Here is a 27,577-nt window from a genome sequence, read left to right as displayed (position 1 = left end):
AGAAAAGAAGGGAAAAGGGAGTTTTTGAAGTTTTATAAACCCGTCTAGACCAAAAATAATGAGTTTTTAAACCCCCAACCTCCTCTTTTAGGGGGGGGGAAACAAAGATCCGGGGGGGGGGGGAAGGGGGAGGGCCTTGCCCACAGTCATATACCAGCCAGGGCTGAAGAGGAGCTCAGCTCCCAGCTCCTCTCAGTGAAATCAGGCCTCCTTTCAGAACTCTATGCCACTGCAGGCTCTCTTCCTCAAGGCAGTGGTTCCAAACTTTCTGAAGCAATGCCCCGTTTCCCTCACCATGTTCTACTCAATGTGTTTTATTTTTTCATCAAAGTTTGCTTTAAAAAAAAATAACAAATGGATTTTCTCTCTTTCCTACTCTCCCTCCCCTACCACTGGGGAAAAAAAGGAGAGTTTTATCTAGGAAAAAAGCTTAAACCCCCAACAATTTTATTCAATTACAAAACACAGTCTCATAAATTTGCATAGTCAAATAAGGAAAATTCTGACATTGGCCCTGTCTAGTGATGCCTCCTTTTGTTCAAGAGAAAACTGGGACCCTTTTGTGCTGATCAGTCACGACTGACTCTTTGTGACCCTGTGGACCATAGAATGCCAGTGCTGCCCATGGGGTTCTCCAGGCAAGGATGTTCCTATCCTGCATCAGCTGAGAGGCTTTCACGTGGTTACTCTGGCTTTTGTTGACTTGGATTTGAACGTCGTTTCTCTTTTAACTGTGGGTGTATTTCTGTGAGACATGAACTTGAAAGCGTTCAGTTATCTGGCTCATTGCTCCACACTCCTCTTGAAAGGGGCTCCTCTATCACCCCTCCCCTCCTCATGCCCCATAATTCACAAAATTCTGTCTTAAGGTACTATTCTCACTACACGTGGGAGAGGCAGCCTACCATAGTGGATGGAGAACTGGCCAAGGCAGCAGGAAAGACCTGGACTCAACTCCCATCTCTGACACATACTAGCTGTGTGGCCCTGGCTGAGTCACTTAACCCTCTGTGTTCTTGGTAACTTGCTAAGATTACACTTACAAGGTCATTTTTCAAAAGAAAGGTAGCGATCTGTACTGGCAAGTGGAAATCTCATCCCTGTCCCTAAAGTTAGTCAGTCAATAAGTCAGTCAAGAAACACTGCTAGATATTGCGTTAAGTGCTGGGGATTCAAAGGGCAAGGAGCTCCCTTTCTAAGGAGGGAGAAAGCAGGGCATTAATGACGTGCATTGAAGAGTAGATGGGGCAGGGTTATTATGGAGCGGAAGGCATTAGCAGAGGGGGAAAGAGGGGGAAGAACAAGGAAGGGTCTCCTGCAGAAGGCCATGGGGTTGCTCCGGCTAGTTTGCCTTTTTCCTAACCAGTAATTCTGTGATGATCACAGTCCTTCACACTGATAAAGCTAATCAGGATTCCCAGAACAGGCTCCCATTTCTTTGGTGGTTGTGCTCATTCCTTTCAATTGTGTTCAATTCTCTCTGGCCCCATTTGAGATTTTCTTGGTAAAGATACTGGATTTGCCATTTCCTTCTTCAGCTCATTTTACAGATGGGGTTAAGTGACTTGCTCAGGGTCACACAGCTAGTGAGTGTCTGAGGCTGGATTTGAACTTAAATTTTCCTGTCTCCGGGTCCAGGGCTCTATCTGCTATACCACCTAGCTGTCCCCTCCTTAAGTCTAGGAATCAACAAAAAAGTCTTAGAGATTAGCCTCAGAGATAAGTCTTGACTTGTAGCATTTTGCCAATTTCCAAGATGAACATTGAACAGTTGGCTCTCAAGAGGTTCTAGAATGCTTCCAGACTCTTACTTGCCTGCAAAGGACTGGGGTACAATGGAAGAGAATCCTGAACTTGGAGTTTACCCTCTTGGGTCCAAATCTCACCTCTGACCTTTATTACCTGAGAGACCTTGGTCAAGTCACTTTATTTTTGGCACCTCATTTTCCTCTTCTATAAAAGTAAGGATTTTGATGGATGATTTCTGAGATCCCTCCCAACTCTAACCCTAAGAGGAAATGGAGGCTGGGAGGAAGAAGGGACTTGACCAAGGAGGCAAAATAGGTGGAAATTTTTCAGATCTCTTCATTTGATTTTTTAACCTTTAAAAGTTTCATCTTCCCCTCCAGATCATTGAGGGATGAGGGAGGTTTCCCTGCCCACAGTGTTTGCTGTTTGTACCTCAGCTGTGTCTTCACAGCATCTTAAGCCCATAAGCCCATTAGCCGGCTTTGGTCCTCTCTAAGGCTGTGGCTGGCCTGGCATGCTGTCTCACCCAGACGTGGCTGGGCTTATCAATGGCACCTGCTTCCCAATGGTTTGGGCTGCTAAGGTTCCTTCCAGCTCCAAATATGGGCCAGCGATTCCTTCCCAGCTTGCTGTGACTGGAGGAAGGAGTCATTTTTGGTCCAAGCCTTGCAGGAGTGCAGCAGAAGGGCCAGCAGGTGGCAGCAAATTCCCTCTACACAATGTGGCCCTCATGGCCATCCTCCAGCAGATGGAAATGGCGTGTTTGGGCTTCAGAGGCTTTATTTGTAACCACTACTGGATCAGAGAACCTCGAGGGTTCAGCTAGCCTGATTAGAGCAAGAACCCCCTGAAATTACATGGGAAATATTCTAGGAGAGTAATTAGCTCTCTTCTGAAACATTCCAAGGGGAAAGCTTCATAACTGATGAAAAAGCCATTGGAGTCTGGGATGATGGGGTCGGACATTTAGAGCGATCTGGCACCTTAAAGGCCACCTGGTCCACTTCCTTCAGAGGGAAACTGAGGCCCAAAGAGGTGAAGTTATCTTCTCAAGGGACTCCCTTCCAAGGGGAGGGAGCCAGCGGCTTCTGCCTTCAGAGGCAGCAAATGTTTACCTGGAAAATAACAGTAACCTTCTAAGGTTTCCATGATAGAGTTTTAGGAGGGAGAAACAGACTCAGAAGGCAAAAGTGACTTGAATTCATAAGTATCATGGAGGAGACTTTCGCACAGGTCTCCTGACTCCGAGATGGTGTGACTGGCATGGACAATGAGCCAAGTCTAAGTGCACCAGCTGGGTGATCTTGGGGAAATTGCAAGGCCTCTCAGGGCACTAAGCATCTTTCTAAGACTTTACGCTGCAGGGAGGTGCCAGCCTGCCTCAGTTGAGAGAGTTTCCTCCTGTGTGGGTTCTCTGTACCACCAAATCCCAGGCCTTGGCCCTCCAGAGGCCGCTCCCAGTTATGAGAGCACTGTCCTCTATCCTCTGCTTCCTTGGACATAACTTAGACCCTTTCTGCTGTGACCAAAACCTATCCAGATTCAACATGTAAACTCTCTGATCCTGGAATTAGATCAGAAAGACACAAATTTATTTGATTCAACAAAGATTTTTAAGGCGAAGCTAGAAGGGTCAGCCTTGGAGGCATCAGCCTTGGTGGGGTCAGCCTTGGTGGGGTCAGCCTTGGAGGGGTCAGCCTTGGTGGGGTCAGCCTTGGAGGGGTCAGCCTTGGTGGGGTCAGCCTTGGAGGGGTCAGTCTTGGTGGAAGGAAGACCTGGTTTCATGACTTGTCTTTGGCATGTCTCTGCTGGACAACCAAGGCCAAGATGGTCAGTCTCTCAGGGTCCCCAAGTGAGTTTCTAATCTTAAATTACAGAATAGTTCTTGGTCTATACTGGTGGAGAGAATTTTCTCTATGGGAATTCCTTCTACTAATGAAATCCCACGTCAGTCAGCTCCCCATCATATACATATATACGTGTATATGTACACACACATACATATGCTACCTACATATACACGCACATAGACACATACATACATACATTCAGATATATCTATATCTAGCCGGCTAGCTTTGCTAGCTACTGGAGATTCAAAGGCAATGACTGTCCACAGGGAAGTACATGCCACAGATGCAGAAAAGCCCATACCAGACCATTTGAAGAGGGAGAGAACAGTGGGAAGACCAGGGAGGGCTTCATGGAGGAAGCTGAACCTTGAAGCAGAGAGCTCCTAAGGGATGGCAAGAAGGAGAGCCTGCATTCTTGTCATGGGCTGGAGGATTTTCGCTGTCACTTACTGCTATGTGACTTTGGGTGACTTGGCCGACCTCTCTGAATGGGAGCTTCTCAAGGACAGGGGCTATGTTTTTAAACATTTCTTTATATCCCCCACTATTTAGGGAAGTTCCTGGCACCTTAATCAATGCTAACTGACTACGCATAAAATATTTCCAGCCTAGAAATCACAAACATTTCTATGTTTTTATTACACGACTCGATGCCCCATTCAGAAGTGGGGACTGCAGGCATTTCACAGATGAGAAAAAGGGGTGATTTTCTCATGGCCCCACAGCTTGCAGGTTTTGAACAAAGATTTCTCCTGACTCTGAGTCTAAACCTTTTTGGTAGAAAGCCAAATTAGAGTAAACTGCATTTTTAATTGCCTAGACAGAGCCTCCAAGAAGGAAGGAATAAAGGAAACAAACACCCATTGAGCTCCTCCTAGAGGCGGTGCTAAGCACTTTACAAACAGCCCATTTGTTCCTTATGACAACCCTTCCAGGTAGGTGGTATTATTATCTCTGTTTTACAGCTGAGGAAACAGAGGCAAACAGAGGGGAAGTGACTTGCCCAGGGTCACACAGCTAGAAAGGCTGAATTTGGGCTGAGGCGCTCTGTCCACTGGGCCACCAAGTTGCCCCAAGGATGCAGCCACCTCCATAATGAGCAGTCCCTTGGGAAGATAACTTGGCCTCTCTGGGCCTCAGTTTCCCTCTGAAGGAATTGGATTAGGTGGCCTGTAAGGTGCCAGACTGCTTCTAAATCTCCGCCCCGTCATCCCAAACTCCAATGGAGTTATGAATCGGTTATGAATCATTATTCTTGAGTGGAGGGGTCTGGAGTATTTGGGCACCTCCAGAAAAATTGATGTTTGGTCTGAGTCTATCCTAAGGGGGGCCAGCTCTCTGGGCCTCAGTTCCTCTGCCTGTAAAATGGAGGATTTCAGTTGTTCTTCCCAGCTGTGAGTCTGTGATTAAGATGCTGCTGTTACTTGGATAATGCAGCATTTGGCTCATTTCTCTTCTACAAGGCTGACATAACAAGAAAGCTGCTCTTCAAATTGCATTTTTATGCAAAGTTCCTACACAGAACATCCTAGAACTCCCATGAGGCCAAGTTTTCCATACTTGGAATGAGCTAAGTGGTGAGCTGCACAGTACCAGTGGGAGACCCCCATGGAGTGGAACAGAGAAAATGCCCCCCTGGAAACCAGCTGCAACCACAGGACTCTAGTTGCTGATACCTAAAGCTCTTAATAAGAAAATAAGGTCGGAGGGCCAAGAGAGTCAGCATCTCCCAGCACGTATACCACGTGTGACAGTTGGGGAATTGGGATTCCACTTTTTGGACATTTTGAAATTAAAGTTAGAAAAGCAAAATGCATCGCAGGGCAGGACAAACGCTTATATTTTCAGTACATGTTAAAGAGACCTGTGCTTATTCCCCCCATCATGAAGAAATTCCAAAATGCTCGTACAAGTCATCCATTCCTTCAAGAGACAAGAGGCGGGTGGATGGGGCGGCCTCTGAGCTCCCTTGAGCTCAGGATCTGTGACCTTCTAATGATCGTCCTGGTAAGGTCTGTTTGTGACTGAAAGCCATGCTCACGATGCCCATATGGGAATGCTGAGGCTCAGGTGGCTTGTGGGAGTGGTGCCTCTTGCCTCCTGCCCGGACTTCAGAGGATCATAGATCCTAGGCTGAAAGGGTCCTTAGAGACCATGTAGCCTATCCCTTGAATTTTACAGATGAGGAAACTGAGTCCCAGGGAGGCTGAGTGACTTGTCCAAAGTCACACAGGTAGCTTCAGAAGCAAGATTTCTACCCAAGTGCTTTCAGAGCCAGTAATCTTTCCAACCCATGCTCAAGGCCTATTACTGACTTTGGCAAGTGTGTTTGCCAATTAGCATTTATTAAGCACCTAATATATGCCAGGCATTGTGCTGGTATTGGACATGTAAAGGAAGGCAAAAACCAGTGTGTGTGTGTGTGTGTGTGTGTGTGTGTGTGTGTGAGAGAGAGAATGAGTGTGTGTATGTGTGTGTGAATGCATGTGAGTGTGTGTGAGTGTGTGTGTGAGTGTTTGTGGTGTATGTGTGTTCACACACCTGCACAGCCATGCTACACTTTGTAGCTGGGTAGATTGTGCCTTTGCTGGATTTCGTGAGCTGAGAAGTTAGGATCCTGACCCATTTCTCTATTTGCAAGGCTACAGAACCCCATTGTGTTGTTCTGGCTTGTCCTTTGTTCTTGAAGAGGACCAATGACATGGCAAGGGAGGGTGATGTCTTGACTTGTGTGTGAATTGAATTTGAGTGAGGCAGGGCTGCCCAGACTCATCAGCCTCACTGTTCTGGGTGAGGACCAGTGAATGGCATGTAGAAGGAGAGGCTGGCCTTCCTACAAACTTATTCTGTCAATGGCCTGACTTTTAAAACAAAATACTTTTATTAAAGGGGTAGAAAAAGGAGACAAAGGGGTAGAAGGGGTGGAAGAAATGCCAGTGAGTCCCTCACACCTTTCCTCATCTCGCTGGAGTCGTTAGAGAGCAGATACATGCTTCTGAGAGATAACTTAGCTGACAGGACAGAACGAGAAAAAGAGATGGAAAGAAACAAGCATTTGCCGTTGGAGCCCCAGGTGTCTCCTCCTGTGCCGGCAGGAAGCAGACTGCCCAGGTGCCAGGCGTTCAGTTTTCACCATTCATTCTATAAGACAGGGGACATTCTGAACGATTTCCAACTCTGAGTTTTCTTACTTCCCGGGGCTGCCTCTGGACTTCCGAAGTTGGCTTTTCTTTTCTAAGCGCCCCTGGGGGGCACTTCTTTGGTCAATTTCCTTCTGAGAGAACATGAGGGGGCTCAGGTTTGATGGAGCCTTGTAGTACTCGACAAGCAGTCACAGCATCTGAGAATTAGGAGGACTCTTAGCTGCCACCTAGGGAACTGTCTTGTCAACACAGTCCCTGCCAAGTGATTGTTGAACTTCTAAAGGAGCAGCCTGGTGCAGAAGCCAGAGTACCTCCTTGGACTTGGCTTTGAATTGGAACTCTGCCCTCTACAATGCCCCATGACCTTGGGTAAGTTACTTTACTTCTCTGTGCCTCGGTTTCCTCAATCGTTAGATGAGGAGGGTTAGATTAGATAGCATTCTACTTGAAGAATTCATAGATCCCATGACTTTAGGGGGAATCTCTAGTGGTTAGGAAGTTTTTTCTTATATCCTGCTTCTATGTTCTTGTTTTTTTCCTACCAAAGAAAAGAATACTCTGACTGGGAAGGATAAAATTCACCCATAAAAAGCAGTTAACCAAGAATTAGGACCCAAGGTAAATAAGGAGCTAGTGGGATAAAGCCAGTAGCTGTCACTGAACTCATGTCACTAGGCTGTTATGAACTCCATCCCAGAGTGCTGAAGTCACTTGCAGTTGCTGCTGGCAGGGATCTGGGAAACCTGGAGCAGATTCAATGTCATTTTAATTTGGAGCATTTCACCACTTTCCACCAATCTTAAAATCACGAGCATAACCAGGAGAGAGCAAGCCCCCTTCTGAAGGCTTGTGCTTAGCTCTAGGCATCCAGAGGAGGGGAAGCAGGATGTTCACACAGTCAGACCACATCCGGGATGTTGTGTTCAGTGCTGAGTATCACCTTCAAGGAAGGTGAATCAAAAGCTGGAGATGAGTCAAAGGGGGGCAAACAGGAGGGCAAATGGTCTCCAGTCCATGCCACATGAAGAATGGTTGAAACAATGGCAGAAATGTCTGTTATAATTCTTAGCCTGGACAAGAGAAGACCGAAGTCTTCAGGTATTGTCTTCAAGGACTGTCATCTGGAAGAAAGATTAGTTTTATTTTCCTTGGCCCCACAAAGAACTAGGAGCCAAGAAAGGAATAGATTGGGAGATAGAGGAAAAAACATCCTAAGAATTTGATCTATGTATGGGCTGACTCAGGAGGAACTGGCTTCCTCCTCATTAAAATCTTCAAAGACCAGACATCCAGTCGGGCATTTTGGAGGGAATTTGGTATGTTGAAGGGAATTCTTTTGGGCTGTGTGTTGGATTGGGTGACTACTGAGGTCCCTCCCAACTCAGAAATGTTGTGATTCTGTGAGCCTGGAATATTTAGCCTAAAGAAGAGAGGACAGTCCATGAAGGACTGCCATGTTAGATATGCTTGGCACTGGAGACTGAGACTGCATGTGGTAGAGAAGAATGTTTTGATTCAATGGAAGGATGGATAGATGTCTCCTCGGTCAGAGCTATCCCAAAGTGGGATGTGATGTTTTCATCGGAAACTAACGTTATAGAGACAGTTCTGGCCCCAGCATGGAGGCCCTCTGAACTCTGAGATTCTAGAATTCTATCATTCTACGAAATTGGCCTTTCTAGTGATCTTACCTGTGATTTTCTACTGACCCAGGGCTGTCTCCTCAGGACACAGAGTGAATATAATCTCACTACCAGTGATGGCCCTTCACATAGCAGAAGACAGACTCATTTCCCTCTGAAGCCCTTGTATTTCCTGTGTTAAACATCACCAATTCGTTGATCTTTCTTTGGTGTGATTCACCCTCCCCCATCTTGGACTCTCTCCTCTGATGCTGCCTACCTTTCCATGTCTTTCTGCAAATGGGTGGCAAGAACCAAACAGGACACTCCACATATGTCCTGATCATATTCCATTGTTTTGTTCAGTTGTTTTCCAGTCATGTACAACTCTTCATGATCTACTTTTTTGGCAAAGATACTGGACTGGTTTGCCATTTCCTTCTCCAGCTCATTTTACAGATGAGGAAACTAAGGCAGACAGAGTTAAGTGACTTACCCAAGGTCTCACAGCTAGTCAGTGTCTGACTCCAGAACCAAATTCTATCCACTACTCCACCTAGCTGCTTCTCCTGGTTGGATATTGATATTTGAGGTCCTGATCAAACACTAACCTGCAAATTTAAATGACCAGAATAATGAAATAACTTGAATGGCCAGAAAGACATTGTGATGGCCTGCTTTCTTGAGTTCTGGTCACTTAGTTTCTAACACCCATAAGCTCTCTTCATCTATATTTCCCTAGCTCCTTTTCCAAAGTCCCACCAAAGGGGCAGCTAGGTGATGCAGTGAATAGGGCACTGGCCCTGGAGTCAGGAGGACCTGGGTTCGGATCTGGCCCCAGACACGTAACACAAAAAATAGCTTTGGTGGCTTTGGGCAAGTCACTTAACTCCAATTGCTCTCCAAAAAAAAAGAAAAGTCCCACCAAAAATGGTCACAAATTTGAGGGGAAGCAATGTAGAAATGGGAGTTTGGGGAAACATTCTTGGAAATGCCATTGTTTAGTATAGAAGGAAATCAAGGCAGTCTACTGTAGAATGTTGCTGAAAGGCCAAAATATACAAACCAGACATCCGGGAACCAGTCCAGCAGGAATGAAGAATCACTGTGGCTGGAACCACATACCATCTGTCTGACCTTGGCCAGCTCCCTCGACCTCTCTGAGCCTCAGTTTCCTCCTCCCTCAAATGAGCAGGTAGGATAATGTGATTTCTCATGTCCCTTCCAGCTCTAGATGCAACATGTCAGCTGTCATCTGACCAATTCTCCATGGTCGAGTATGTCTCAAGGTCAGGAAAAGGATCCAAGGAGCTGAGCCTTCTGGGAGGAGTCAAGAGCTTGACTAAAGGCTCTAGCAATGGGGAAACCTTTGCATTGTTTCCTGGAATTGGACAAGTGGGACAGACAAGGGGATTTAGGAGCCAAGGCTGAGCTCATCTCATTTTAGTAATAGGCTACTTTAAATACAGAGAGACTCAATGTTCCCCATATGGCATTCAGGCTCCCAGGTCATCTGCCAGCTGTGGCTGCCCTTCAAGCCAAGCTCTGGCCCTTTTTCTACCAGCTCAGGGACAGTCCATCATAAGATAGGCTCTTACCTCCTTATTTATGGAGAAGAATGTGTGTGTGCACATTTCTCTACTATATAAGTATGGGCTATATAAGTAAGCACCCTTGGTGCTTACCAAGGAGCTCAAGGTAACACTGGAGAAGACAGAATAGATCAGTGGATGGCAACAATACTATTTTCCTCTGATCTGAGACCACTGGAAAAATGTCATTATACTAATTAGAAATTTAGACCTACTGTTGATCATTATTTCACTTACAGATGACATACTAATTCAATCCAAGTAAGTTGTACCCCCCACTAGATGTCTGTGACTATCTCACTTCCCCGTATTGGCATCTCCAATGCTTAACGCCTTCCTGGCTGTTTTTCTGGTGTTGTTCAGCCATTTCAGTCTTCTTCTAGTTGTTCAGTCATTATTATTATTTTGGGGGGTCCCATCTGACCCTTATGGCCTCATTTGAGTTTGTTTAGGTTTTTGCAAAGATGCTGTAGTGGTTTTCCATTTCCTTCTCCAGTTCATTTTACAGGTGATGAAAGAGGCAAACAGGGTTAGGTGACTTGCCCAGGGTCACACAGCGAGGAAGTGTCTGAGGCCAGATTGGAACTCAGGAAGAGGAGTCCAGAGCTCTGTGTGCACCACCTTGCTGCTCCTGGGTACATAATAAGCACTGAATGCCTTTTCATTCATTTAATTCAAGGATTTATTAAGCACAAACAAAGACAGAAAGAATAGTAATGGCAGCTAACATTTAGCTTTAAGGTTTCCAAACTGCTTTACATCTAAAATAGTGATGACACTAATAGCTGAAATGCACAAAGTGCTCTAAGGTGTCCAAGGCACTCTACATACATTATCTCATTTGATCCTTACAATAACACTGTGACAAAGGTGATCTTATTATACCCAATTTACAGAAGAGGAAACTGATGCTGAGAGTGGTTTACTGACTTCCCCAAGTCAATAAATGTCTGAGTCAGGATTCACACTCAAGGCTTCCTGACTCCAAGCCCATTGATCTCTCCTTGGTAACATCCACCTGCCTCAGAAATGAAGTGGCCCCTTCACTCAAGAAGCTTACACTGGGAATACGTGACAGGAAGCCAGAGAAGAAACAGACAATGAAAGCTTAAGGAAGGAGAGAGCACAGCAGTCACTGGAAGGCATGGGGAAGGAGGGAGAATCAGAGAAGGCTTCATTTAGGAAGCAACAGGCGAGATGTGCCATGAAGGATTCCTAGAGGTGGAGAGGCTGAAACTGAGGGGAGAATACATCCCAGACTGGGAGGCAGGCCATACAAGCATGGAGCTAGGAATGGAGAATCAAGCTTTGGGAGGAGTGAGCAGTCTGGTTCAGCTGCCCCAGGGAAAACCTGGAGGGGAGTGACAGGAGATGGCTGTTCTGAAACCAACCAACCAACCAACTAACTAACCAACCAACCAACCAACCAACCAACCAACCAATCAACTAACCAACCAACAGATTGTTAGATTGTGAAGGATTTTAAATATCAGGCTGAGGGATTTGAGTTTCATCCCTTAGGCAATGAGCAGCCCCTGAGGGCTTTTGATCAGAGTAGTGACCTGGTCCAGCTTAGATAAACTGTGGCTTATCTACCTCAGTGTGTGGCTGTCTCCTGGATGGCCAAGCCAGATTATCTGGGAGGTCAAATGGGGGGTGAATTGGAAGGAGGAGAGCCTGATAGGAGGGAGGGCAGTGAGGAGGCTACTACAGTGGTCCGGGTGGAGGGAGTGAAGGCTAGAGCTGCAGAGGCAGGCCTGGGTGTGGAGACCAGGGGATGGATGCAAGAAATGTTATGGGGGGGGGGGGATCAGGAAATGGATGCTTTAGCTGAGTGGTGGGAAGAGAGGCCAGAGTACAAGAGACTGAGAACTGGGTGGGAGGTGAGGGAGTAAAGGCAACTTTGGCCAAGGAAAGGAGGAGATGAACCGAACGATCCTCTGAGGAGGGGGCAGGATCAGCTGAAGGTTAATATAAGGATAAAATATGGGAGAGACTGGAACGTGTTTGTAGGCGGCAAGGAAGGAACCAGGAGATAAGGAAGGCTTCTCTGCTTCCTGCAACATTGTGTATCTCTGAAGACACTGAGACGTTAATATTAACCTACAAGTCTTGGAGCTTTAAATGGACCTTGGTGGCCTAAAATAAAATGAAATAACATGTAGAGTGGGGATGGGGATAGTCTTGGATGCCCCTTGGCTGAAAGACACCATCATATGGTGCTCTGGGCAAAAGCGAAAGCCCTGTTTGCCAGACCGTGTCTGGATACTAAGCAGTGTGGGGCTTCATTGGATGCCTCTGAATAAGGGACCAGCCCAAACCTCCTAGATCTGGACCTCAGAGGTCATGGAGTCCAACCTCCTCATTTTACAGACAAGAAAACTGAATCCCAGAGGTGTGAAGTGACTTGGCCAAGGTCATACAGTCAGTGGCAGAGCTAGAATTCGAACTCAAGTCTTCTGATTTCAGATGCTATGTGTATTCCATGGTACCATACTGCTTCTGCAACAAGATGTGCTGTTAACTTGGGGGAATTTCCTAGAGTCAGAGGAATATGAATAAGAAAAGATTGGAGGCATCCCCTGCCCCCCCATGCCCCATAGGATCATGGGTTTAGTGCTCCGTGGCTCATAGAGCTAGGTGGAACTTTTCCAAGCTCTCCCATTTGGGCTACAGAGACCATGACAAGTCACCCAGGTTCAAACTCTGTGCGTCATTCTTATAACTATCCTGTCTCTCACCGCACCCCCCACATTTATTCAGTCAGTCGCCAAGAGTTAGTGACTTTACCTTCACAACATTTCCTGCAGCCATCCCTTTGTCTCCTCACCCAAGATCCCCTCTCTAGCTCCAGCCCCCCCCCCCAAGACTACTGCAGTGGCCTCCTGTTCTCCCTGGTCAAGCTCTCCCCTTTCCAACTCTTCCCCATATGACTTCTCCAATAATCTACGTTGGCCATTCAGGTCACAGCAACGTAAGTTTAACTGTCACTATTCTGATCAAAACCCCTCAGCAGCTCCCTAGTTCCCCCAGAGAAGGAAACAGAGGCCTAAGTTAAATGAATTACACAAGGTCACACAGGCAATGTGGCAGGACCAGGATTCAAACCCAGGCCTTTGATTCCAGACTCCAGATTCTATGTCACTCTTGCCTAACAATGTCTTCATTTTGTGAAATTTCTTTGCTGATTTGTTCATAATCAGAGGCAGCTGATGGCAGGGCTCAGAATCAGGAAGACTTGCATTCAAATCCAGCTCCAGAAATTATTTGTTGGGTGACCAGACACCTCTGAGTCTTTCTTTCCTCATCATTTCTCTTTCATCGCATTGTTCAGAGGATCAAATGCAGAGTTCTTTATTAGCTTTAATGTGTCTCTGAAATGTCAGGTACTATTATTGTTCTATACCAGAAATACCACTGAGGAGTTGTTTGCTGGGGAGTTGGGTTTTGGGGTGTGAATCCAGACCGTTATTGGTGAAGGGAACACTGAGTATCCAAATTGTCCTGATTGGTTCTGTCACTTTCAGTCTCAGAAAGTTGCTCGGACAACTGAGATAGGAAAGGACTCACCCAGGATCTCATAGCCGGTGTGCATTAGAGTCAAGACTTGAACCCGGGTCTTCCTCTCTCCTGGGTTGGCCCTTCATCCTCTACTCCACACTCTGTATGCCCTTGCTCCCTGTGGCAGATTGCCCAAGGTGCAGTTCAGGTCCACTTATACCAGATGCCCCTTGGTTCCCCCTGGGCCAGGGGTATGGACTGCTGGGCAGTTGGCAGTCTACCATAGGGTCATGGGGTTATAGATGCAGAGCTGGAGGGACCCCTGCCACTCTCTACTCTGACCCCTCATTTTACAGATAAGGAAACTGAAGTTCAACAAGATTCAGTTACTCACCCAAGGCACAAAAGCAATGGAAACAAATCTAACAGAATCACAATGTAGAAATGCCCTCAAAGCATCCTTACTGGATTTTTACTCGTCCCATTCAAGGAGAAACAAAAGCTCTAAAATTTGTGGATATTCCACAGCAAGTTAGACCTCAGCTTTGTAATCCTGCAGTGATGTGTGGAAAAAAGGAAAGAAGGAAGGAAGGAAGGAGGGAAGGAAGGAAGGAAGGAAGGAAGGAAGGAAGGAAGGAAGGAAGGAAGGAAGGAAGGAAGGAAGGAAGGAAGGAAGGAAGGAAGGAGGAATGGAGGGAGAGAAGAAGGGGGCAGGGAGGGATTTCTCTAGTGTGACCACCCTTCACAATAGTTCTTGATCCAGAGTTCCATACTCTGATGCTCTCTTTGAGAAAACTCTCACCTTTGCCAATAAGGAAATTGAGAGGCAGAAGAAAGAAACAATCAGGGATGTGAAGGAAAAGGAGAACACTTTAATTGGGCTTCAGGGACTGCAGGAAAAAAACCAATCAAATAGTTTATCAGCAAGTGTTTACAATGCCCAGAAAGGATGATGTCAGCAGAGGCCAACGAAGCATTTTTGTTAGTTTTTGTTTTGCCATTTTTTGTCTAGTTCTTTTAAAAATTATTTTCATCTTTCATTTTATTTTATTTTTCAATTAATGGGCATTTGTTTTCCTCTTTTCCACCTTTCTTGCCTCCGTCCTAACAATTTCAAAGAAAAAAGAAAAAGTCTTTTACTAAAGTATGCAAAGTAAAGGAAATTCCTCCAGTGGCACCTGCCGTCATCCCTAGATGAGCAGGTGGAGAGCATGAGTCATCATGGCCCTTTGGAATCATGACTCATTACTGCCTTCATCAGAATTCCTAAGTCCTTCAAAGATTTTCGGTTTTACCACATTGTTTTACTGGGTAAATTGTTCTCCCAGTTTTGCTCACTTCATTCTGCATCAGTTCACATAAGTCTTCCTAGGTTTCTCTGAAAGTTTTCCTTTTGTAATTTCCTATGACACACTATTACATTACATACACATGCTATGATTTGTCCAGCTTCTCCTCCATTGATGGTCACTTCCTTAGTTTCTTTGCCAGCACAAATGGAGCTGCTTTAAACAGTTTGGTGCATATGGTCCTTTTGTTCTTTCTCTGACCTCTTTGGAGCACTGGTCTAGTAGTCACAGAGTTAGGGCAAAGGGTATGTACAGTTTAGGAACTTGCATCATTAGTGTGATATGACCAATACTGTACAGATAGCAAGTGACAGAACTGGGATGGAACTGGGATGTGAATGCACACCCCCTGACTTCAAACTCAATGCCTGTTCCTTTTTTTAAAAAAAATATTTTTTATTTCATTCAATATTTTCTAAATACAAGTCAAATTTTTAACATTCATTTAAAAAAAAAACATTTTGAGTTCCAAATTCTCTCTCTCCAATCTGACAGGTGTGAGGTGGCACATAAGAATTACTTTAATTTGTGTTACTTTAATCAATAGAGTATTTTCCCCCATGTGATTGACAATGTTCTTTCTAAGAGATATACTATATAGCATCCCGAGGTGGGGAGAATGGCATAGAGATGTGGACAGGACTAGTTTCAGAAGCAAATTTTGAGGCTGCCTTCCCTCCCCCATGGTGACCCTGATGAGACAGTGAACTGAGGTGATGGGCTGGTGTCAATATTAGGATGGGACTGAAGGATGAGGACATCTCAAGTACTAGCACTAAGGGGCTCAGAAGGATGGGTTCTCATGTATGTTGGGGGTGGGAGTAGATATTAGCCCCTCTTCTATTCAAGGCCCTTCTCACTGACTTTGACAGCATCCAATGTCGTTTATTAACAATTTTCTTATTTCTAGGATGGTGGACTGTCTTTACCACGTTTTGGAAGACCTGCTACAGCCGCTGTATCTCCCACTTCTCCGGTGACACTCCAACCTTCCCCAAATTATCCCAGCAAACCAGTCAGTGAGCCTGCAAAAGTCAATAAGAGGCTCACACCTTGGGAAGCAGCTGCTAAGTCACCCCTTGGCCTTGTGGATGATGCCTTTGGCCCCAGAAACATCCAGGAATCCATTGTGGCCAATGTAGTCTCTGCTGCCCAGAGGAAAAGCTTACCAGAGCCACTTGAGGATTGGAAACTCAGAGTTTCCTATGCACCCCAGGTTCAGAAGGCAAATGTAGGCCCATTCCACAGGAGGGAGAATGGAATCCGCAACCTGCTCCAAAGCACCAGAGCAATCACTTATGCCAACAGCCAGTATGATGCCCCACTGCCTTATTCCACCTATCATAGGCAGCCATCTAGGACTGGGTTTGAAAGGATGACCATGGAGACCAAGTCTGAGTATGGCTACTCCTTCAGTGATGGCAACTACAATCCACATCCAAGAGGGTGGAAGCGGGAGACCTGAGATTTCCCCATGGCAGAGAAGACCTCTCTTCCTGCGGTTACCATCTGCCAGTTCTAACAACTAAGCCATGGAGCCAATCAAGTGATCCTTCCTTCATACAACCCATTCTGTAGGACATGACAATCCTTGTTCTCAGCAAAAGAAACAGATTTGACTCCCATGGCTCCGAGATTCTTCTGTGTGAGAGATTCGCATAATTTTTGTTTGTTTTTAGTTCCCCAAGTCCCATCTGTATATTTCAGCATGTGACAATGTCTGCACATGTGCATTCAAACCTTAACTCACAATACCAGTACCTATCCCTCCCTCCCTACTCTCACTCAAGCAAGGGATGGAAAAAAGAGATCGGATTTATCGGAGGAAAGTGCAGTTGTCTGAATTGGTTGCTGGAGTTCTTAGGCTGGTTTTCTTTATGTCACCAATCCATTTCCCAGCAGGGCTAAGCAATTCATGTCTGTGAGAGTTGCTTGGGACTGGGTCTCCTGTCTGACCTTTTTGCCACCATGAGTTACAAGAAGGAAGGAATACCCTGGCACTTCTAGACCTCACATTGCAAACCCATGACAAGGAGCCTAATTTGGGGAAAGCTTTCAAAGGCTAACACACCAATATAGTTTATATGGGAAGGAATTCCCAGAGGATGTTTTTTTTTTTAAGTTTTTACCTTGATAGCTCCATACCTAATTAAATTCGATTTTCCCTGAGAAACTGATAGTAAAGACAGTCTGTGAAAGAGACTAATGAAACAGATATTTTAGAGTAAGGTCACCAGGAATGCCAGAATTATCTTGAGACTGATTGAGTTGTGCACCTGAAGTAGAGAAAAATATGCATATTGTATTATTTCTAATCAATTTGTATTTGGCCTTCTAAGAATGAAATAGGTACAGGGATAAGGATTAATTTCACTGATAAAAGGGACTTCCTCATGAGGCAATGCTCTCTAGCAGTGCATATGGGTATCTTCTTTGCAAATTTACAGTTTTAAAGAATTGCCTGGGGCAAGGAGAGGTTGTGACTTGCCCAGGGTCACACAGTCAATATCTGCCAGAGAGGGGACTGGAACCCAAGTGTTCCCATCACCAAAGCTGACTCTATGCACTGCCCCATACTGCCTCCAAACAATGAAATAGACTCAAGCAAAATAAATGTAATGGGTTACTCATGTGTTTTACTCATGATATAGATACCAGATTCAGTCTCAAGGTTAGTGAGGCCATGAATGTCATGACATGCCTCTTTCTCATTGCCCCAGAGAATTGTTGAAAGGCAGGTTTTCTGTTATGTGTTATAGGGTGTGAGTACTGATGTGAAGGAGAGGAAAGGACCCTAGGGGGGTGGTCATATATTTTAATAGACTAGGGAGATAGTCAATTATAACTGCTTGTCACTGTCCATGGTAGCCAGTCACTGAATTGTAGAGAAAGTTGTTGGCCTACAAATCAACCAGTCCAAACTGCTTTTCCTAATAGTTGGTTAGTCAGATAGATAGAGAGACAGAGAGACAGAGACAGACGGAGGAACGGACGGATGGACGGACAGACAGACAGACAGATAGATAGATATAGATAGATAGATTAGATAGATAGACAGATATTTAATAGACATGTAGATAATAGATGATAAACAGAAAGACAGACAGTTACATGGATAGGCAGATTTATTAAGTACTTCCTATATGCCAGGCATTGTGCCAAGGGCTAGGGATGCAAATAAAAGCAAATAAGACAATCTGGGCTTGCAAGGAGCAGGACACAGGCTCTGAGATTTTGAAGTTGAAGGAATCTTAGAGGTCACTTAGTCCAACCCCTTATTTTTCACATAATAAACTGAGGTTCATAGAAGTGAAAGAATTTACTTGCTCAAGGCACACAGGCAGTAGGTGGCAAAGTCATGATTCATTCCAGGATCCCTGACTCCCGAGGCATTAATTGTCTTTTCTAACACACCAAGAAACGGAGGCTCTAATTCATAAACTCTAAAGTAATCAATGTGACTCTGGAATCAGTCATAAGCTATGGGAGATTCTTAAAGCCGGCTGCCAGAGCTCAGGGTCTCTGTTTGAGATCCCTGTCAGCTTGGCTAGGAGAAACAAGGTCCCAACCTGACTCTGTGTCTCAGTTTGAACTCAATTAACTGTGAATTTGAAAAGCATTCAGATGACTCTCAGTATGAGGAATTGAAGAGTCTTGTTTGTTATACAGAAGGGAGCTAAGCCACTGTAGTGAGCTTTTCTTTTAGCAAATGTCATTTTCACTGGTCTCTTTCACTGAATGTTAAATTTTAGAAGGAAAGGGACAAGCCAATCCTGATGCTTGACTTGCAGAAATGCAACATTGGCAACATCTTTGCTATCATCACCCAAAAGATGCAGTGATGAAACTGAAAAAAAAAGCGATGAGTGTTATTTTTAAAGGGATGTTCATTGCTGAGAAGAAAGATGATATAGCACAAATTCTCCCAAATGCCGTAGCACAGCATAATAATGGGGAATTCCTGAGAAATTTTAGGCATGATGCCTGCTGACTCCACCTGTCTGCCCTTCTCTCAATGGCAGCCCTGCTCTAGACTCATCAGGACCTTCACAACATCATTTAGCTGCCCACTGACTCACTCTGGTGTGGGATATTGGGAGTTTAGAAGAGAACACTTGGCCCCCCAACCCTGCATCCCACTTAACTCCTAAATAAATGGTAAATAACGCATACCCTTTAATCATAGTTGTATTAGTCACTGGAGTAATGACTGCCCATGTGGTGTGCTAGAGGAAGACACAACCATTTACATTATCAAGTTTGGTTTTTCTCATTTTCTAGAATGAAGTAGATTCACTTACCAGAAAAAGGTTTCATTAATGCCTTTTTAAAAATTCAATTCAACAAGCCTTTTAAAAAGTGCCTACCATGCACACGTCTTGGTGCCAGGCGCTGGGTATACAAGAACAGAAATAAATTAATCACCATCCTCAAAGATCCCACATTCTGTGGGGGGAACAACATGTACACAGATCAGTAAATATAAGATCAAGACAAAGAAAAAGAAAGTTATTCCAAAAGTAACAGAGCCCTGGTAACTGAAGGGCTCAGATGAGAAGGACCATACTTTGAATGGTATTAAGGATTCCAAGAGGCAGAGGTGAGGAGAAAATGCCTTCCAGACAAGCAGGCCACTTGTTCACTCCCTTTAGTATTGCCACCTCCACCCAAAGCCTTCTTGGCTGTGAAGAAAAATATTTAACCAGAGTCTGATTGTATTGCTAAGTAATAGTCTCCACCATTCTACCGAGAAAAAAAAAGTGCTTTGCTTTTTAATGTATCATTACAGAACTCTGCTCCCTTTTTCAAAATTAGTTCAAGATCATTTAAAAAAATTATCTGGTTATCAGTCTTTAAACTTTAAGAAGAGAGCAATGCTTGAGAAGCAATGAATTCCGTCTTCACCAGACAGGATAGACACACCCACTGGATTTCTGTTGAAAGGAGCCCTTCTAGGAAGTCATATATACTTGGCAGAGGTGACCTCAAATGGAAGATGGTTCAAGTAATTAACATTGGACACTGCTGATTCCTAGAGCCCTACATGGTGAGCAAGAAATTCATTCTACCTAATTGTTCCAATGTTAGAATCATCAAATCATAGATTGAGAAATGGAAGAGGTCTTGGAGAAGAAATATTGAAACCCCCTGATTTCATGGAGGGGAAAATCAAGGTTCAGAGTGGGAAGCTAACTTTTGAGCTGGAGGGGGCATTAGAGGCTGGTCATCTACTACAGACCCCTCCTTTTACAGAGAAGGAACTTGATGCCCAGCTGGAGAAAGGGAGTGACTTAACAAGATGACACAGAGAGTAAATGGCAGGGCTGATATCTGAACTTCTGTCTTCAGAGTCCGGTCCAATACTCTTCCTACTCCAGCAAACTGAAGAATGATCTTAATGAAGAAGTGGAAATTGATGTACTGAACCAATGTACTTTTGCTGAGAGATAATAGCTTTGCAAGGACAGTGCCCCCAAGTGGTAGGACCAGCTTTCCTCCAGGTCCTTCCAGAACTAGAGAAAAATGCATCTTCCCCAGGTGGAGCAGGTATGCATTCAGTAGCAATGTGGACTAGCTCCTGGAATGCCTTTCCTCCATCCTCAACTTCAAATATCAAACCAAACCCCAAGTGGCTACCTGGGATGGTCCTTATTAATTAATACTTGTTGAACTTTTTCTCACCGTGTGTGTTTTATAAATGAGCAAATCTGTTCACAGGTTCACAGATCATGAGCTGGAAGGGACCTTAGAGGTCGTCTCATCCAACACCCTCATTTTATAGGAGAAGAGATGGGACTGGCTGTCAGCAACAGAGCTGGGGTTTGAATCCCCTTCCTTTGATGCTGGATTCAGTGCTCTTTCTACTCCACCTGCCTTTCTTTCTTTCTTAGGAGCATCTCTTAGTTACCTCCATAGAGACTGCCATTTTAGACTTCAGAAGAGCATGCACACACCACACACACACACACACACATGCATGCACACACACATGGGCATAGATATACATAGCTTGCACAAAGATTGACTTGCACACAGATCGATTGCATGAAATGGGATCAGGTGGCTTCAGATTCAGCTCTAATTTGAGTGCAAATTATGCAATTGTGCAAAGGCTTGCTTGCCAGGAGAGCTCACTCTCCAGGTTTAGCCTCTGAACAATACTCTTGCCATCTAAATCTTATCAAAACATAATTGTGATTTCCACTTATGTTGATTCATCACCAATGACTGGGTTTGAAAGGTGCATGTTGAAGATGGTGGTTGCATCAATAAAAATTATCTTAGCAAAATCGAGTGAAAGATTGTGTTTTTCCTTTTCTAAGATCATAGGGTTGAGGGTTGAATAGGACTTTAGAGGAGGATTAGGGGGCACCACAGTGCACAGAGTGCTGGGCCTTGAGTCAAGAAAACTCATCTTCCTAAATTCAAATCCAGCTTCAGACACTTACTGGCTGTGTGACCCTGGGCAAGCTACTTCACCCTGTTTACCTTGGTTTCCTTATTTGTAAAATGAGCTGGAGAAGGAAATGGCAAACCACTCCAGTGTCTCTGCCAGGGAAACCCCATGTGGGTCACAAAGACTCAGAAACAACTGAAAAATGAACCACAATAACAAAGGACTTTGGAGGCCATATAGTCTAGCTCCAGCCTTTTACAGAGGAGAAGCCCAGAGAGAAGTGATATGACCAAAATCATACAGCTATGAAGTATCCAACCTTGGATTTGAACCCAGATCCTCTGTTTGAATCTGGAGCCAGAGCTCTGGCAGCCATAGCCCAGATGTTGTCTTTGGCCATCTTATCTGTTCCCAGAAAAAAAAAAATCAGTGTGAATATTCCAGCTCTTCCAAAGCCCATTCTATTTAGTCCATCCCTACTTTCCACAACATCAAATTCCAGAAATATTTAAATAATTTAACTTCAAACAATGATCTTTTCCGTTGTAACATTTACTCCAAGGTTTTTGCTGAATAATAACAACGTGATGAATGTAAAAAGGAAGCATCTCACAGTGAATGGTTCTTTTCTTCTTGTTCTTGGATAAAGTGGGAGCTGGGGACTGGAGCATCTATCCATAGCATTTTTGTCCCCTTAGCTCCACTGTCACCTGGAGGGCTGCTCACAAGTTCAGCCAATGAGGAAAAAAAATGCCCTTTAGATTACAAGATATTGTGCCAAACTCAGAAGCCCCCATGGTCCTCTCTGGTGCTGCTGAACAGACACATATTGGTCAACCAACATATCTTAAACACTTACTGTGAACCAAGCTTTGTGCTAAGGCATACAGAGTCCCCTCTCCCAAAAAAGGCGCCATAGTCAAGAAGGGTACATTCTAGTGGGAGGGCACAGCTTTTAAATATATCATACATTTTATATGTGAATCTATATGTTTCTAAATATCTGTATTTCTTTATTCTGTCTATCTAGATAGACAGATGGATAGATAGATAGATAGATAGATAGATAGATAGATAGATAGATAGATAGATAGATAGACAGATAGATAGATGAGAGATAGATGGATAGATAGATAGATGGACAGATGGATAGACAGATAGATGATAGATAGATAGATAAAGTAGATAAAGGTGAATTGAACAGGGGGACATTAGCAGCTGGGAAGACCAGGAAAGGCCCCCTCTTGGAAGGTGAGATTTGAGCTGAATCTTGAAAGAAGCCAAGGAGTCTAAGAGGCAGAGGTGAGAGGGAGCAGAACATCGTGGCATAGGGAAGGGGCCCACAAGGACACTGAGATGGGAGAGGCAGCATCCTGTTTTAAGAACACCGAGTAGGCCAGTGTATCTGGATTGTGGAGGGGAGTGAGGTGTGGGAAGAACCCGTATATGAGAGGGATGAAAGAAGAGACAAGATTGGCAGAGGACTGGCCGTACAGAGTTGGTGAGGATAGCTATCAGGGATGGGAGGATCAAGGGCAGGTTTTTAAAGGATGAGGATGACATGGAGGTGTTTGTAGGTGGCAGGGAAGTTCTGTAATAAAAAAAGAGACTGAAGATAGGAGAGGAAATGAGAATAATAATGAAAACAATTTGGGGAAGAAGGCTGGAGGGGAGGGGATCGAGGGTGCTAGGAGCGAGGTTTTCCTTGATAAGGAGAAGAGCCACCCTTGCATGTCAGACAGGAGGGTAGGAAATAGGGGAAGAGATGTCTGAGGAGTAGTCAAGTTAATGAGCATTTATTTATTAAGCATCTACTATGTACTAAGCACTATGCTAAGCACTGGGAATGCAAAGAAAAGACAGTATTGGGGCAGCTAGGTGGCTCAGTGAATAGAGCGCCGTCCCTGGAGTCAGGAGGACCTGAGTTCAAATCCAGCCTCAGACACTTAACACAAAAATTAGCCATGTGACCTTGGGCAAGTCACTCAACCCCAATTGTCCTGCCTTCCCCCCCCTCCAAAAAGCAAAAAAAAAAAAAAAAAGAGTATTAAATGAAAAACAAAAAACCAGGCTTTGCTCTGGACCTCCTAGTCTAAGGGCAATGGGAGGCCAGGGAAATCCCCCTGGGGGCTGTAAGGGAGCCACTTACAAGGTCCCAATCTTTTGACCTATCAGGAGTAGCCCTTCAGAGTCTTCAGGCTCAGGCTAATTCTCTCTATCAGTGGGCCATCTTTCCTCCTATGGGCTAGGCAGTAACAGGAGGTCCCTTTTCCTGGGCTACCTACAACAACTCAGGACCCCCCATCTGCTTGAGCTCATGATGTCACTGCCAAGATAGAAGCCTCCATGTCTCAGGATCATTGTTCGGTGACTAGACTCAGAAAGAGAAATACGAGGCAGAAAGGGACTTATGGTCCAGTCTCAGGCCCCCTTAAGTAAGCACGTGCCCTAACCCCGACACTGGAAATCTGAGGGAGGACTCTTTCAAAAGAGAGTGACAAGGAACCTGTGTACAGCTCTCAAAGCCCACTGAGGGGCAGCCCTTCTTGATTCATTGGCAGACCTCCACAAGTGCTGCACAGAGGGACACACAAGGGCCAGTCAGGACTTACTGCATTACCTCCACAAAGTGAAATGCTCGTCACTTAGCAAAAGGCTGGAGTTCATGGCCATGCCCACAGGGGCAGGACCCAAGGGGTATCAGCCCTGCTTCTGTATTCATAGTAGTTTCTGGGGATCACTGGAAGCTGGGGAGGGCTCAGGAAAGGCTTCCTGACTTTCCTTCTTCCATTACACTTAGACTATCAGATGTTGTTCAGTCATTTTTAGTCATGTCCAACTCTTCATGACCCCATTTGGGGTTTTCTTGGCAGAAATTCAGGAGTGATTTGCCATTTACTTCTCCAGTTCATTTTACAGATGAGGAAACTGAGGCAAACAGGGTGAAGTGACTTGCCCAGGGTCACACAGCTAATAAGTGTCTGGGGCCAGATCTGAACTTAGGAAGATGAGTCTTCCTGACCCTAGGCCTGGCATTCTCCATATAACTGCTGCCAGACTATGAGATCCTTGAGAGCAAAGACTGGTTTTTTGTTTATAGTACTGGAGTTGGACTTTGAAGGAAGCCTGGGATTTCATAAGGAAGAGGCAAGGAGGGAGGGCCGCCTTTGCAAAGCTGACAGAGAAAGAATTTTATGTAGAGAGGAAGAGAAGAAATCTAGTTTAGCTAAACTAGTGTTTGTGAGGGGAAGTATGGTCTAATGGAGGACCTTAAATGCCAAATGGAGGAGTAGTTCATATGTTTTCCTAGATAGAATCTACTTGTCAGAGAGTGGGGAACACTGTTTTTCTAAAACATGAACTATGCTAAGAAATATCAATCTGACAATTTTGTAGAGGATAGAGAAGAAACTGAAGTCAGGGAGACCAATTAGGAGGAGGCTGTGGTGGTCCAGGCAAGAGATAGAGAGGGTATAGATGGAGAGAAGAGGACCTAAGAAAAAGCCTTGCCATAGGCCCCCTTCTCTCTATGCTTTCTTCCTCGGTGACCACATCAGCTCCCATGAATTCAGTTATCTCTCCATTCAGACAACACCCATATATACATATCCAGCACCAGTCTCTTCCTTGGACTATCATCCTACATCCCCAGCCAATAGGACAGCTCTTCTCATCGAATCCTCTTCAGGAATTATTGAGCTTCAACACAGCCAAAACAAGACTCATTATTCGCCTTCCCCAAGCCATTCCCTCTTCCTCTTTATGGTGAGGTCACCACCATCCCTCCAGTCACCCAGGTTTACAATCACAGAGTTATGCTCAGCTCTTTCCTTTCCCCCGTCTCTCACATCCATGTTTGTGATATACAGGTAGGACAAGGAGAGTCATCCTACAAAGAGGACTGAGAAAGAGGGGTCAGACATATGGAAAGCAAACAAGGAAAGAGAAGCAGCAAGGAAATCCAGAGAGAAGAAAGTGTTTAGGAGAAAGGAGCAGCAAACAGCATCACAAGCTGCAGGGAGGTCAAGAAGGTCAAGAACTAAGGTCCAGTCATGGGAAATGGTAATACATAGATTGTTGGTAACCTTGTCTAGAGCAGTTTCAAATGAGTGATGAGTTTGGAAACCTGACTTCAAGGGGCTGGGCAAAGAGGATGAGATGAGGAATAGAGTCATCAAGTGTAGATGGCTTCTTCTAGGAATTTGACTATGAAAGGGAGAGGTGACATCTGGGGTTTAACTCCCATGAGCTTCATCTCCATTTTCCCTCAGCCAGACACAGGGTGCAAGAAAGTCTCTCCCCTTCTTTTAAAGGTCAGACTTCCTCAGGATTAAACTCAGCCCAGAGCTGAATTTCTTTGTGAGGAGGGGTGTCCCCCTGGGTCATGGATGACATGGTGTATCTCCAGCCCATGGTCCCATCTCAGGCTTTTAAAATTGCATTGCTGTTGGCACCCTCTGGAGGATTTAGCATCATACAATCCATATGCTGAGGCCACTTTTAAGGTATGTTGAAAAAGGCTCAGCTGAGTAGATTTTTTTCCCTTGACCTGAGCAATGCCCTTTGTTGCGATCTAGAAGAATATGACATATCCTAAGTCTTACAAGGCATTGTAGAACCTTACATCAACCCCTTATCTGTCAGCATTAGCTTCATCTTGAGAATCAGGGATTATAGCTTTGCCTGTTGGTCCACATATCAGAAATGCCAGAACTTCTTGTTGGGCAGGTAATAAAAGTCACAGGATGAGAGATTGAAGCTGGAAGGCACTTAGGTCATGTGGTCCAATGCCTTCATTCGATAGGTGAGGAAATTAGGGTCAGGAGAAGTTAAATTACTAGCCTGGGGTCACACAACTAGTATGTATCTGAGAAGGCATTGAAACCTACTTTTTTCCCACCTCTGAGCTCTAGCCACGATGCTGTACTAGGGTTTTGAAGATAAATAAACTTAATCCCTCAAACTTAACTCAACTTAACATTTCCATCAAAACCTGTTTCCATCCGTGGATTCCAAAAATCTTGACCAACAAGCCCTTCCCTCTCTCTAGAGCAGAAGGGACATTAGGAAGCTGTAATGGGAATGTAAATTTTTAAGATCTTCCCTGACTCTAGGATTAAATGCACCTGGAACCTGTGGTGGGAGGCTTGTTTTTCAGGAGATAATTTGTGATTGGCCAGTGGGTCAAGAGGGTTGTTACATTCTCTGAGCCAGGAGAAGGCTATCTAAAACCTTGATGTGAGGCTTTGTTTTGGGGCTCACTTTGAGAAGTTTTCTGTAATTTGACCAGATGAAATTCTGTGCAGCTGTTGTTGAGAGCCCCCTGGCTTTGAAAAACCCAGATGTTGATGCTTCCCTCTCTGGTAACTGTGATTTGGTATGGATGTAATGGTTGGACAGTTTGGAAGCCTGTCTGCTGAAATGTTCTTGTAACTTATCCTTGTAACCTCTGTATACTCTGAATTTTGGGATGCTGACCTTTTCCACCTGAACTAGGTAAATGATATATGTTTGATTGATTAAAGTAAGCTTGTTAACCCATTTTGAGTTGCTTTCCTTTAGAAAAGCAGATCTAAGAACCTGTGTTAGCAGCTACCCTGGGGATGCTGGGGTGCTTGCTGCTACAGAAACCTATGGAAGATGACCTAGCACCAGACACACAGAATGTCTGGAAATGGCTGCAGAAGCATTCACTGTGGGACCCAAACAGGAAAAAGAGGATTTATTTTGTGATAGTATAGCCCCACGCCAGTCCACCTCCAAGCCAGCTTCCAGGTTTTGGGGTTCCTTATTTGGCCAAAGACCTCCAAAGACAAAAAGATGAGACAAGGACTGATATGACAGCGTTAGAATGTCCCAAAGCTACTTCTGATCAGACTTAAGCAATGCATGCAAATAGAGCAAGGCTAGGCTGACAGTGTATTACCATCATCATCTCTTTTGTTGTTATTTTAGCTCATTCATTTAAATTCATTCATTCACTTTATTTAAATGCATTCATTCACTTATTTCAGTCAAGTATTTTTATCTACTCAGGGATTCCATCCCCTTCTCCTATGGATTTTGCTGTTATTTATGTCTGGTGCATTTTGTTTGGGGGGAGAGGGGAGAGATCAGATAGTTGAGCTGGAATGAAGAAAGTGGCCAATCTGTCATTTATTAGGCGTTTACTTAGTCCAGAAGACAACAAAGTTCCTGCCTTTAAGGAGCTTACATTCTGCTGGAAATGTAATCTTTGAAAATCCTGAAGTACTAAATGAATATAGGTCTTTAATACAATGACGATGATGATGATGATGATGATGATGGTGATGATGGTGATGATGATGATGATGATGATGATGATGGTGATGATGGTGATGATGATGATG

At 44.6% G+C, this 27,577-nt stretch overlaps 1 protein-coding gene across 1 annotated transcript in view; it reads left to right on the top strand.

Moving 5' to 3' along the window:
• The window catches only part of SYNPO2 (synaptopodin 2), a 196,690-nt gene extending 175,591 nt beyond the window's left edge, over window positions 1–21,099 (top strand). The window contains 1 exon segment of the mRNA XM_069104900.1: window positions 15,720–21,099. Within this exon segment, the coding sequence (XP_068961001.1) occupies window positions 15,720–16,274 (555 nt within the window). The 3' untranslated portion in view covers window positions 16,275–21,099.
• Window positions 21,100–27,577: the final 6,478 nt, after the last annotated feature.

This window comes from Petaurus breviceps, unplaced genomic scaffold, assembly GCF_028583685.1.
Source record: "Petaurus breviceps papuanus isolate PSGF00001 unplaced genomic scaffold, PetGlider_PUasm1.0 689, whole genome shotgun sequence".
Lineage (NCBI taxonomy): Eukaryota > Metazoa > Chordata > Mammalia > Diprotodontia > Petauridae > Petaurus > Petaurus breviceps.
Note: the sequence above shows the minus strand (reverse complement) of the source record. Positions and strands in the feature narration are given on the sequence as shown.